The 14470-nt window shown below is 41.3% G+C and overlaps 1 protein-coding gene across 4 annotated transcripts in view; it reads right to left on the bottom strand.

The window, feature by feature from the left end:
• The window catches only part of sash1a (SAM and SH3 domain containing 1a), a 231616-nt gene that overhangs the window by 114526 nt on the left and 102620 nt on the right, over positions 1-14470 (bottom strand). The window contains exon 2 of one of the 4 annotated variants that reach the window (XM_040124618.1): positions 3696-3742. The exons of the other annotated variants lie outside the window; for them this stretch is intronic. Coding sequence (XP_039980552.1) covers positions 3696-3734 — 39 coding nt within the window. The 5' untranslated portion in view covers positions 3735-3742. The remainder of the gene's footprint in view (positions 1-3695; positions 3743-14470) is intronic. 4 annotated transcript variants of the gene reach the window in all.

Raw genomic sequence — 14470 nt, 5'->3', positions numbered from 1 at the left:
AAGGTAAACAGAGACAATCGCCACCTTATATTCCCATCCCTCATGCAAGTATGGAACCAACCATATTAGAAACATGGATAAACCTATAGGAGCTTAAAGTACTGCAGCTGGGGGAGAAATGGATTCTGAGGGTTATCATGTCATTCTCCTCAAACACCATCTGAAACTCAAAGGGGATAGATCATATACACTGTATATTGCACCAAATACAACATGAGTTCTACTGGATGAGAATCATATTACTGTGATTGAACAAATAGTGAACAGACACTGATAGTGCCGCAGTGTGGCTTTCTGCCATAGATAATGTCACCACAACTGGACGATCGGCTTAAGAGGCTTAGCAAACTGTCATGTCAGCTACAGGCCATCTGAACATGATACACACGCACTCCGGCACACATTCTTCACTGCCGCACTTCGAGATTCCAGGGATTTATTGTCCAACACGGAGCTTTGTCTCCTCTTTGAATCCTTATTAGGTTTTTCATCACGACAGCTTTTTTTGTGCTTCACAAATTTTATACTGCAAATGTTTCCTGAGAAATAAGCCACTGCTGTGGAGGACATGACAAAATGTGGGTCAAAGCAAGAAAACATCTAGCCGTTTTGAAACAGTGTTTGTGACAAATAGATTTCCTCTAAGGGAAAATAATCTCTAATAGGGTTAAGGTTAGCACTGCAAAGGTTTTACAGAGACATTTGTTGCATTACACACTTGCGCATGATGTCCGAACGAGGGTGTTTTCAGTTGAAATGTCAGTGACTCTCCACGTCTAATTTCGGACACAAGGGTTCTCTGTAGTGTATTTGTGTTCTGCACACTGAACTAAACGACTCCCAATTGACTCACTGTGCGTATCATGTGGGAAAGTGTGTGTGTTTACACCTAACAAGATTACTGAAAGGGGATCACTGACAAGTGATTAAAAATCTGGATTGGCTGGGAGCAACTTTTGTGAGAAGGAAACACAGAGACACTGTTGTGTGGATATTTCTGGCTGGGGCTTTGGAGAGAACAAACTGATTATGAACTGTCCCAGATCTGAGTTTGATCGGTGCCACTACTCTGGAATAACTCTGACATCCAGTGTTTTGTTGATTATTTTATGAGAAATTTTGACAGCAAAAACAATTCAATCAAATGCATAGTTTGCTTATTAATCTTTCTGGTAAACATATCCAATACATTTTTTTAAATTTCTCTTTCAGTCAGAAATTAAAATTGGATTGAAAAATTAGTACATTTTCAACCCATGATAAATAGTGTTTTTCAAATCGATGAAGAAGATTAAAATATGTAAATCATGTTGCATGAAGGTTAATTGTTTCCCTGAATATCTTGATATTTACGACACCTGTACAACTGGGGGAAGAAATCAATTGAAAAAGGTCAATCACTAAAATGAGACGATGCTCCCTGTGTGCTCAAACTGAAATACTAAATGCTGTGCTACTGAATTAGCCACATTCTCATTTTAGAAAACCACATTACTTCCTTGTAGATGAGATCCTGACCTTCATTATAGAACATCTGATATGCTGGAGATTATTAGTTCAAAACAACATCAAGTTGACTGCTTTGTTTTTTCTACGAAACATTTAAACTTATTGGATAATTGACGACTGATGTTTCCTCCAGAGAGGGTAGTTCAAATATTCAAGAAAAAAAACGATAATCGGAATATTATGGTATCAATTTGACCACTAAACCTATGTGTCTCTTTAAATTCTGTATCAGGAGGTAGTCTGAAATCAAGACTGTCCACAATCCCTCTGGTCTTGCCTATCACCTCTTTGCATGCATGTGACTTGGCTGAAAACCAGGAATTAATTCATGCACACGGAGTAATACCCATCCCATGTGGAAAAGCAATCCTAGTTGCAGTCATGGTAAGCCACAGGAATCAAGTATATTTAACTAAGAGACTCAAAATAAAGTCCCGGAAATCAGCTTTCTTAGCATCCTGCACCACACAATCAATTCTATAGCTCTACGGTCCCCTGCTGTCTGCGATCAAATATGTATTGGAACGCTGAAATATTTAGGTGTATTGTTTTTGTCTTCATGTGTGTGCTGTGTGGTGGACAAGCAGCATGGAGGCAAGCTGAGCCTAGCAGATGCAGGGCCACGCACACGCGGAGATGTGTCCACAGTGTGACCTTTTCAAACTTGCAGGACATATTTGACTCCGCTTTCTCCTTGTCTGCTTCCACCTGCAGCTTGCTTTGCCTTTTGCGTATTTTGTGCAGTAAAGTCTACTGAAAAAAAAAAAAAACACAACTTGTTTGGCACGACTTGGACTTTGTTCATTCTATGGGAGTTCACCCAGAGACTGATACTGTCATCAAAAGAAATTCTGCTTAGTTCAGCTTAATTTGTGATCAATGACACATATTGTCCATGTATCCTTTGCCTTTTACTGCAATATCATTACTAGAGGTTCTTTGTTCCACACAACAGCTGCACGGACATCCTACAATGGTCACCTTCTAATGATGCGTACGCATACCAATATAGTTAAATAACTGCAGCTCATAAGCAGCCTTCACTTGCATAGAGGTATAGAGCACAGTGTTTAGGCGATGGGTCACAAAGTCTATATTAAGACATATGGATTGGTATCAATCAACTTTTGGAGAGGATAAAGTAAATGGAGCTTTACAATAGCAGCCGACAGCCACATACTGTGCAAACACGCTCCCGTTACCTTTGCTGACACACATACCCATATGCTGATTGCCGAATGGGCAAACACAATCTGACAAAAGCTCTGTCTCTGGCCAATCACAGATTGATCTATTGACTACCCACAATGCACTGTGAAAAAGATGGAGGAAGAACTGTTTTACATAATCAAAGGGAGGAGGTCTTATTTTGGCCCACTTCTGCCTTTGGCTTGCTTGTCAGGTTGTCTGTCAGGCAGTTATTTCACTTTGACTTTGTGGTACGCTTTATTTCCATGTCACTCACAGAACTAGAGACGCTGGCTGAACAGTCATTAGCTTTGCTCAGCTTTCCGGTTTGGGGCTTTAATAGTTCTTTTTAGTGGACAGAGGTTGATCCCAATGGAAAAAGCGTTCGAGCAGAGAAGGAATAATTGCAGTCTTAAGTACTGTGAAGGGGATCAGTGAAGCCACTTTATTGAATACAAAATGTCAATTTTTAATGTGCGCAAGTCATATTATTGTTCTATAAAAGAAGATGCTTCCTAAATGTACCAAGGGGGAGTCTTTAAAATCATGCAGGTGCTTTGCTATTGACCATAAATTGAAAAGAAGTCAGTATGGCTTTCTTCTGGTAACACAAGCTACAACACAACCTCTGACAGTAGCTCGGTACACTGTTCCTTCGGTAGTGGTGAATCATTTTAAAGCAGCAAGGATATGAACATTGATAAATGCTACTGACAAGAAGCTAAATCCATTAGCTGCTTATATTTGATTGCAATCAGGTACAGTGAAGGCTCCTTAATCAATTCTACATATGTCACCTTTTCACCTACACATATAGTTATCTGTTTATGTTGTGCTCCACCAGGAGAGGGAAGTTATCCAGTGGAGAGAGTAAAGAAAAACCAATCTATGGTGTCTAGGCAAGCAGTCGTCAATTCAGCATGTCTGGGTATAAAAAGGAGTGGGACTGTGTCCTGTGTTGAAAAATGACTCGATGTTCAAAATGATTCTGCACTTACCACACCACAGCCCCTCGGACCCCTTACGGCAAAACACATCCACTTACCTGCAAGAGAGGAGAGACAAGAAAATCAATGACTGCACACTCAATTATATCACAACTTACCAAGCAAGTGCTCCCTTTGTTTCCTCTGGAGGAGATATAACACCACTTTATACCATCACAATGTATGTAGCAGTTTATTGAGGTTTACACTTTGAGGCTTAATAAGCTACTCTATTATAAAAGAATACAAACCAAACCAAAAAAAAGAGAAGCTTCTTTAGAATAGAGCAAGGCATATTCCGGCTGAAAAGGAGTCTTGTCCTCTCGTCCTCTCAACCACTAGAGCTATGTGCATTTATCAGGCACTAATAAAAAGCTCTGTCTCTGTAGAAAGGGAAAGGATAAATTGAAAGGCACATATAACCTTGAGTCTGCTCCTTCAATCAAAATGGCATATAAGCAGATATGAATGTCTATTTGTCAAATGTAGAGTAATGACAGTCCAGTGTAAACACAGGGAACAAAAGGCAAGAAACAACGCCAGAATAAAATGACATCAGGAATCGGTGGATTCGTCATGTTTCATATCTTGTTACCTGTCTGTCCCACTAAGAGGGGAGAGCTATTGGGCCGAGAGACACTGGCCTGGTCACACCGCAAGCACCTACTGCAATCGCACACGTCGACACCAGTACCACCACAGGTGTGAGACTGTGAGACAATCAATACTGAATCAGGTTTTTTTTTTTTTTCTTTTTTCCAGAAGGGGTATCAGTCCTGATACTGACATTTTTAAGCAGATTGTGATTCAGCCAGACGTGACCAATCCACATTAGATACAGTTTTTCTGTAAATGCCATTATAAAATTCAGTGGTTCTGCTGTCAGTCACAAATGTAGGGTAGATGCATACCTAGTTTTGAGCGTAGAAGCAAAAGTTCCATGCTCTGAGCTTTGTGCCCCTAGGCACATTTTTTGATTGTATAACATCTCATAACACTGGGATGTAAAATGCGTTGGCCCATGAGAGAGTTAAGCACTGACAATTCCAGGACGTAGGCAATCCCAGTAATAATTCACTAAACACAAGTCAGGGACTGAAAACAAGTCACGGCCATCAGAAAACAGCAACTATTGTCTGCTGATATATGGTTAATGGGGATAGAAGGTCAACAATAGGGTGAGAAGTTAAAAAAAATATCAAAGACAACAGGGATATTTCCTTTTCCCTTCTGTTGCATTTTCCCATCTCCACCCTTGGCTGTGTGAAGTATTAGCCAAAAAAAAAAAAAAAAACCACCCAAAAAAACAGCACTTTTACTGAGGGAAGCGTAATTATAGCACTTCTAACACAGTTTTGACATTAACAGCCTTTAGTCTGCTAATAAAATTCATGGTCTCTGGAGTTAAGCATTCTATTAAACTAAACAGTAGTGAGGAATGCTCATTGAACATATGAAATAGACATTAAAACAGGGACTGACACATACTGGTGTGAGAGAAAACAATTAATGGTTTTCATTTGTATATGCAATAATTGCACGTGTGTGTGTGTCATTGCCCAGCAGGGAGAAGTGTTGAGCATCAAAGCCCAGCATGAGGCCTTTGGCGAGTGACTTATCTCTACATAGCTGATCAATAATTATCCATGGGACATGGACTAATGAGGACGATAATACACTGTAGGTAAGATAACAACATAGTGAGAGGTATTGGACCAGTTCTCTTCATTTAGATCCACTCATCATCCTATTAGTATTTGTCACCTGGTTGATTAACACACTTATTCACTGTCTGGCTAAGTTTACCGACTGTCATTCTGCCTCTTCCATTAGTCTTCATAATAATTATTCTACTATTAATTCTTTTTTCGCTGCACCCGAATTTCTGAATTTATACAGTATCTTCATTTCTTGACTCTGACACGCTGCCTATCCTATTCCTACTTGCTCTTCTCTCACTTCTTGGTGCAACCTGCTGTAACAGCGCTAGCAACCCTCCCCTCTAGCACATCAATACATTTCAAGATGCTGTATGACACATGCGGTAAAGACAATTTCTGAGACCATCCATCAAAGGGACGACGAGCCCTTGCCCATCCCCGCTACTCGTCTCCTCAGCGTCTTCCCTCAATCCACGTCCAGTCCAGCAGACAGGATTAAATAGGGCCCATTAATCAGTGGGCTCGGCTAGAAAAGGCCAGACTGTAATTCAGCAAGGAAAGGCCGATCCTTAAGGAAGTCGACATCTTTGTCTCTTTTTAAAAAAAGCCCAACCTCAGCGTAGCACACATGCGTCAGCAGATTTGAACATGGGCATGGCTGGAGAGCTCAAGACATACCAACACACGGGACAAGAAAGTTGTAAATGTAAAAGAAAAAAAATAAATGAATAAAATAATAATCATGCCTTTGTGTCTCTGATTAAGCTGCCTAATTCAGATATTGATCAGTCCAGCAGTGGTTGGTGATAAACGATCGTGGTTGTGGTGATGTTAATGATGCCTAGCAGAGGCCAGGTACTGATAACTGCTTGAGACTGATTTGTCTGTCTGTCAATAGCAACTCTCTAAGGGCCCATTAGAAGAACGCAGAAAGAGAGTTCTCTCATTTAGAGCCACTCTAAATACAGGGATGTTATGGATTAATATTTGTAGCAGGAATGTAGCAAGAATGTGTCACATGTCCACATCCAGACCCTACGCACACACACACAAACTCTCTCCCACACACACACACACACATTCATCTTGAGTGAAAATAATCTTCCTTCGACTTGCAACGAAGCCAGGACCTCTGTTTTCTGAAGATACCTCAGGCTTTTCCAGTGCCATCTGCTACACCAATACCTTCTCACAATGGAGCTGACTGAGGGCCAGTTGGCAGCGAATCTGAGTACAGCAAGACTCGAGAGATGACTGGCAAGAGAAAAACGCAGAAACTCGAGCAGGCCAAGTTTCAGCTAACATAAAATCTGTTCCCTTGAAAGAGAAACTGAAAATCTTTAAGAAAAATCTAACTTAGACATTCTTCTCTATCGATACAGGTGCACTGGTTTGTTTTCCAAAGATTTATCCTTCCAGACAGTGTGCTATTTCCAGTTTCAAATGTCTGCCAATGGTCATATTTTGCCTGTGAAAACCAGTACGGTTAGATTACCTGAAAGACTTCCCCTTCCATACAAGCTTCAGGCAGGACACACAAAGGCACCCATGGTAGATAAGCTGATTTTGTTGCTATATTTCATTTTCCTATATCTCTCCCCATAATTTTTCAAATAATGGAAATTGGAATGGAAAATTAATGGAAAATTAAATAAAGTAGCAATGAATCAGGAAGGAAGAAAAAAAAAAAATCATTTAGAGACCATCACTTCCAACCAAATATTATTAGCGGAGGGCCACAGACCAATCCACATGTGCTTCCATATCATACGTAAACAACAACAACAATGGAATACATCTGTCAGGCAGTTCAGTCCCTTAGGGAGGTGCTTATAAAGACGGCCGGTTAGGCCATCAATAATTAAAACAGATGTAATTCCCATTAGCCATGGGAGTAGGCCCATAAATAGTTAATGTGCTCCGTGTGTCCCTCCCCCCTCTCCTCACATCTTCTCTCATTCCTTCTCTCCTCATGGCTCATCTCTTCCTCTCATCTTTCATCTACAGCCTTCTCTCCCTCTTGAGCTCCTCAAGGTTTCTCCTCTCTAAGCCGCCCCCCACTTCAGAGAACAGTGTAGAGGCAGTGGGCTCCAACACAGACACACACCATCACACTGATTATAACGGTCCCACAGAGGAGGTTGGATAGGATGAGGGAGGGGAGAGAGGGCAATGAGGGGGGACCCTGAGGAAACTGAGGCCACAATTTACAACCCGGCATCATGGGACTGGTTAGCTGGAGTGGGAGGCACTTGTGTCTACTTACACTTCAGCCTGACAGTGATGAAAAACAGACAGCTCCCATACTTACATCTTAATAGAAAAGACCAGCACAAAGGTAGTTTTGACAGGTCAAGAGGCCACATGGGGAGAAAGACTCACATTTTGGCTACCGAGAAGAAACAAGAGAAGGGCAAAGCAACCAAAAATGTATTGAGTCCTTTGAGTAGAGGAGCAGAAGAGTTTCTGTACTTCGGTCTGATGAATAACAGACAGGATGTAGAGTAGGACGCTGAAATTGAAACATTCATCTACTGATGTCAGCCCATCAGTCACCAGACTCCCCTCATTAATCCAGACTCTCCCCCTTCATCCAACCCCTCCATCTATCCTCCCTGCTGCTGGAGTTTCTCCCCTGTTGAAAGAGCTGCCTGTGAAATTGCAGCGTTATCCGAGAGCTAACCGAACAGCCACTGTCCATCCATCTCCATGATGACATGGGGCCTAATGTGCTGCTTCTACACCAGCCACACAGACAGGCCTTAGGCAACGACGACTAAAGAGGAGGCCAAAGATGTTCGCAGAGAACACAAACTCTCAGACCAAAAAAATTAGATTATTGCCACTGGCAACATGCACAAATTGCTCTGACAGCTATTACAAATCTCATCAAAGGCACTTTATCTTCCAGAAAAGATCAGAAATGACTCTAAATGGCCAGGCTGATGGTAGTGACCACTTAAATTCCTTATATGGTCAGTTGTAACTCTGTACGAAACGGTCATAGTCACATAATGGAGTCTTGTCAAGACTTCTGGACACGCACTTTACTGATGACATGCTACATGCTGTTAAAGCTATGTGCAGGCACTACTATGTCTAAGTGAAAAACTCCAGATTTAATTTGTCTGACCTACATAACCAACAGCAGGAGCAGGCCAGTCCATGCTGTTTATCAACCTAACATCACAGGGTTCCATGGCATCTGTCTGAGGGGAGGTCTCCCTGAATTATAATCTGCTCTCCAGTTGCTTTCATGTGAACTTTGCATATTAAAAATGCTGCATGGACAATCAATAACCACCCATTGAGTTCGGGTCCAGGGTTATCAAAACATAGAGGGATGGGGTGAAGAGATAAATGTGTAGTTACACAGAAAGCCAAAGAGAATGGCTGCATGGTTATATGAGTGGTGTGGTTGAGTTTGACCACTGACAAATAGAAAGAAGGCATACAGTTAGCTGCCGAAGGATACAAGTACTGTGTATAACATGAAAGACCAGTCAGACAAATCGAGTTTGGCTAATTTTAGTTAAGCTTAAGAGAAACATTGAAAGAAGATGGTAAAACAGATGGTTATACAGGTTTAACAAAGAAGAAAAGAAGGAAAACAACGGTTTGCCATCTGACGAGACAAGAGGAAACATTGCTTCAGGCACTGTGACTGCAGTCAGTTTTCAAATACACATGCTGAACTACTCACAGTCTGTATGTGGGTGTGTATGTCATCAATCCATATGAGCAAGTAGGTGTGTGCATGATGAAGACGTTGCATTTAAGCCAACATGTGTAATTTGGAATAACAGATGAGATAGGACATACATACTCAACGCTTTTGGGAATAATTGGACAGTGAATGCATTACACACAAGACAAGGAAAGTTTCCATTCCTTGTCTCAAATTCTATGAGATGATTTTCCATTGTTAGATCAAGCTGAGGGTTTCGTAACCTTATCATACTGTAAGTGCAACCCTAACCATCTACAAAGCCAACTTGTTTGGTACAGCCGTTCTTCCGCTTTTGCCACCAGAAGTCGTACTCCACTCTCTTGGGCCAAAATTTCTCCCGCAAGAGGGGTGCTGGCAACCCTCTAAACAACACAAAGTCATTCATCATCTCTCCGAGGAGTGAGCACTGCATCAATCTGTCTGTCAGCAGCCCTCCAGGCCAATACGCCTCTGTCTGCCTCTGTACATTTGATGCCAGTTCTCAGCACTCCATGGATTTAGCTCTCAGTGTATTACTACACTCATTATATTGCCAAAGAGTTCTGAAATATAAGAATGGCAATAACTAGCATTCCCTTGATTCTAGTAAGCAGCAAATAAAAGAATACAGGTCAGTTACACATCCAGACATTAGCTGGCCGCCTGAGAGAGCTCTCGTATTCCACTTGGAAGCTTGTAATCATGCATTTCTTAATTTGAAAAACTGCAAAACAGAATTTTGCCATGTTGCTATTTGTTATGTAATTACATGCCGACAGGGATAGGGTTTAACTTTAAAATACTCTGATGTTACATTTAGATTGAATAAGAAATTACACTGAGACAGATAGACGGTAAAAATGACCTAAAAGCAAAAAGTAACAGCATATAAACTTCAGTAGAATTGCTGAATTCTATGGTTTCTGCTTGCATTTCTTGCCCTGCGGAACAGTTAATATAGAGGCTACAGATTAGGAGTTCAATGATCTAGTGGAACCAGTGGAGAGAGAGAGCTCTGAAGATTGCTCATCCCAGGGGTACTGGATCTGTGTACGAGAGACTGGAGGGGCTTTTTTTTGGTTTGGGGTGGGGGGGCATCAACAACAAGTCTGCTTGCAGAGTATCTGCAATTTGCCTACTCAGCATCTGCCTCTGATTAGGAGTCTAACGAGGTCTGTATCGCATCTCACACGCTCCCAGACATGCACACACATACCCTTTGGTTCAGTGTGAGAAGCTATAGAAGGCTGGTTAGAAGGGAAAAGAGAGCAGTAGAGAGACACATGCATTTGCCGTCAGAAAGCGCTCCTGTCTATTTGACAGATGCTGACAGTGAAAGACAGCTATTCTGCACAGGATGTCATGATGGATAACCTTTATGTAGTCTGTGAAGTAGAAAAGGCTTACCCATTGTGAAAGAGGACATCATCAGGCCTCAATCAGAAAAGCAGAAATATTATTCCGTAATATGATTTTAACTAGCCTGACACAGACATTTAAGGCTTCGAAAACCAGTTTACAATTTTAGTAACCAGTCTCTCTGTACAGGAACACACTATATCAGCCAAAGTTGGAAGAATACTGATATTTTACATTAGATTTGTTTTGTCTAATTTAATGCCAGGTTTAAAATCCGTGTTTCACTGACCCTCTGTAGTTGAAAGTGTGAAGTCTTTTGCACCTGTACCCACACCTAATAGTGATGTCACAGTGTACTAACACACCCTGGAGTACACTTATACATCATGGCAGCAAGTTAAACCACTGGGGGACAGCAAAAACAAAATTGTCAGCAGCAGTTTTTATTTGCCGTTTAAAATGATAAGTTTTTAAGTTTTCAGTTGCTTTAATTATTCATACTACCCTGAATTATTTGAGAGAGATTCAGGCAGTTATTGAATTGGGTCATTACTGTTTCCACATATATATTTTAGAGGTTTCCTGTGTATCTGATAGGCAACTGTGATTTGTACAATATCTACTAATGCTATTTGTTTTAATAAAAAAAAAATTGATAAGCTCTGAAGCTCTGTCGTGTAGGTGTGACAAAGGATCAAACCAGTAGAGTGCACTGTGGAGATGCCACTGAAGACTATGCTGTATTGTGAAACAGTGGTGTAGCGTGAATTAATTTGTACATTTCAATTTTTGATCATTCAGGATTCAGGATTGGCCTACACAGCCGCTAAAACAAGGCAAAACAGCATGATGCACATCAGTAACTTAGTCAGGAGGTAAATGTGTGAGCATGCCACCTCACAAACTCAAGAAGCCATGTGTTCCATTCACCACTCACTTCGGCCCTCCAAGCTGCACACCGGCAATCAGATCAATGACAGCTTTGCATTCAAATGGAAGCATTAAGGAACGGGCAGCTGCAGACCTCCAATGTTCCCCCCATCTTTCACTTTCTCATTCCCTCACTTCCACTGTCTGAGAGTGCCACTGACAGCCATAGCCCTCCAGTGACAGATGATTTGTGCAGTGACTTGATTTAGGCCTCTGCTCCCTTCAGTTTCTTTTTTAAAAAGCCCTTGTCAGAGAGATGAGAGTTTTATGTTTTCGAGGTGACAATAAGCCATGGGTTCATCACATGCCCTCTGAGCAGGGAGGAGGCATGAATAGGACTTTTATAGGTGTTAGCTGTAATGACTCCCTCCCCTATACCCTGATTAACACCACACATGTTGGCAGACGTGCATTAGTGTAGGTGGGCATGTACACACAGTGCAGTGTAAAGGTACATGCAAAACTGTGTCAATCCTTGATGCTGAATCTCCCACACAACGAGTACCTTTACTTAGCACCCTCCTGCTACCACGCATTCCTGTCAAAAGTTCCTTTATTTTTCCATGATTAGCCAAGTTAATAGGCCATTAAAATGCTGCACCATCAAAGTGGGAGTTTTATTCCCTACCCAGTCTGGCCTTTCATTCTGTAGGAAAAGAATGTAGCAGGGAGGGTATAACAGGCGGCTAATCCAATGGGATACTCCCAACAATAAAAATACCTTACTGGCAGTGCCTGGTGGAATGACCCATTTTAATTGTGCGTACACTAATCTGTCCCAAAGCAAAAAGTGCTGCGGTTATATCCAACAGTCTTCCTCTGTGGCTCAGCGGTGCATTGTGTGGGTGTGTGAGGTCCGGAGGATCAGCAATATTGTTTTTGTGGGACTCGGAAGGGCTTACAGAGACGCTTGCGCCCGAAAGGCTGCACTAAATTTAATCCTGTATCAGAAATTGTACAATGGGTGATCATGGATGGATTTGATCATTTAAATCCATGATCATTATGTTAAACTTTGAGAGCACACTCGGATTTGTAATACAAACCCTGTTTGGAAGAATAAAAGAAGTTGAACTTGAAAACATTCTCTGGTGCAGAATGATGGCTCATGTTATTCTTGACTAATCTCTGAAGCTGGCTGCCACGTTTTGACTGAAAGGAAAAGCATATTTACTTTTTGCAGGCATCCAATTCAGCAGCCCAGCTCTTAACATGGAGCCCTGGGTTAAGGCCAGACAGCTATTGACCTATGGAGCTTTCATAAGCACTTTTATAAAATATCAGGACCTTCTTTGTTCTTTGGAATAGGTCTGACCTGTTATTGATCTACCCCATTAATTTTATTCATTCATGAAGGAGAGATGTACTGTATGAAGGGAGGATTGGCCAAGTTAATGGTGATTGAACCTTAGAAAGAACTATGCTTGCATTTCCCAAAATGGGTTGTAAACTCATTTTTAGATATGTTTTGCAAACTCGTGGTGGATGACATCTTCCCTACAAAGGGTCTGAACCCTGAAGCTCTACAGCAACCCTTGCAAACCAGAGCTGTGGCATGTGACATGACCTCTGATTCAATCTGAGGTCACTGTTACTATGCAGAATGGACTGTGTACATGAAGGCTATACAGTGTATTCCCTAAGGTGTAATACAGTGGCAAATCAGCATTTGCCTTGTTAAATAGGGTAAATAAGACCTTTGCCCTTTTTTTCATGGAAGTCTCACCGCCTATACACAACATTGCCGTAGGTTGGTACTGACATTTAGCACCTCCCATTTATCTTGCAAAAGGTCATGAATTGTAGCACGTTCTGTAATGAGTCATGTGCAGAATGGATTAAAGTTCACACCAATACCATAAAGGTCAGCTAACAGGGCATGTTGGCCCCGAGGCTCTTTTTTGCCATTCACTCATCAATAAATTAAATGAGGGAGTTATTGAGGGGTGTTTAGACACACCCAGTTGATGGCTACTGATAAATGTCCAACTGCATGCCATCACACAGTCCAACGATCTGCATTTTCTGTTGTTTCCATTCCTTAGAGGTAGATAGATCACCCTGCTATTAGTGAGAATAATGCCACAGAGCATTATGGTATGCGTTTTTACATGCCAAAGGCAAGAAGAGGCAAGATGGTATTCAAACATGTAACCTAGTTCAGTGCGACCAAGCAAGTGCTCCTTTCTTCCCCCTGCCCTCCTGACTTTCTTCTAAATTTGTTTAAACTCTTGGCATGGCCTGCACTCGCTGACACGTGTTAATCAAGCTTGTCATAACAAACACATTTAGTGGTCAACATTTGAAAAAACCCATCTGGGGTTGACAGGGACATCTTGTATTGCTGCTGTGATTGGGAGCCAAATGGAACTCAATACAAAGAGCCTGTGATAATTCAAAGAGTAATATAGGATTCCATACAAATATGATGGGGTAAAGGAATAAATTAGAATATTGTAGAGCAGGACGAATGTTATGCTTTTATTAGCTACCTTATAGAAAATAGTTCTGGTTATTTTCAACTAAGGCCTTAAAGGAGTACTCTCTTGTTGCACTTTTACAACATAGTTGGACCGTGAACAGTTTTTAAAAAGTATCACGATCAACGCAGCAAAACCAGGTATATTTTTATAGTTTTATTTTTATTTTTTTTATATTCAGATATGCGGGTGTGTTATGCCAGTCCTGGCTAACGTAACCTCGAGCTGCTAGCCTCACGCGGATTTGAGGAGCGTGCTGGAGATCTGGTAATCTCACTTCTTTCTAACTTCACACCCAAAGAGCTTTTCCTTTTTCAGACTTGTAGTCTTTAGCCCGAACCAACGTTGCCTTAAGTTATGTCACTTGAAGACATTTATAATATTTGGTGCAGCTCACCCTGGAGCCACAACTTCTCACATACGCACTAGTCCTTCACAAGTCCTGTAAACTGTCTTTCATGTGTAAAATAGGTGCACTTCCCCTTTATTTTCCAGTTTTTCCCCATCTGGCTAATTCTGTTGAACATTTAATTTATTTTGTTTTGGAGCTATTTCATTGTACAGCTTTATATACCCAAGAAGTCACTGGGAGCAGCTCTCTATTATGCGTTGTGTGAAAAAATGTGTTTTTAATCACTTTTTGGGTTT

The sequence above is a fragment of the Xiphias gladius genome, chromosome 4 (assembly GCF_016859285.1).
Source record: "Xiphias gladius isolate SHS-SW01 ecotype Sanya breed wild chromosome 4, ASM1685928v1, whole genome shotgun sequence".
In the NCBI taxonomy this organism is placed as follows: domain Eukaryota; kingdom Metazoa; phylum Chordata; class Actinopteri; order Istiophoriformes; family Xiphiidae; genus Xiphias; species Xiphias gladius.
The sequence above is the reverse complement of the archived record's forward strand: the minus strand, read 5'-3'. Positions and strand labels throughout refer to the sequence as shown.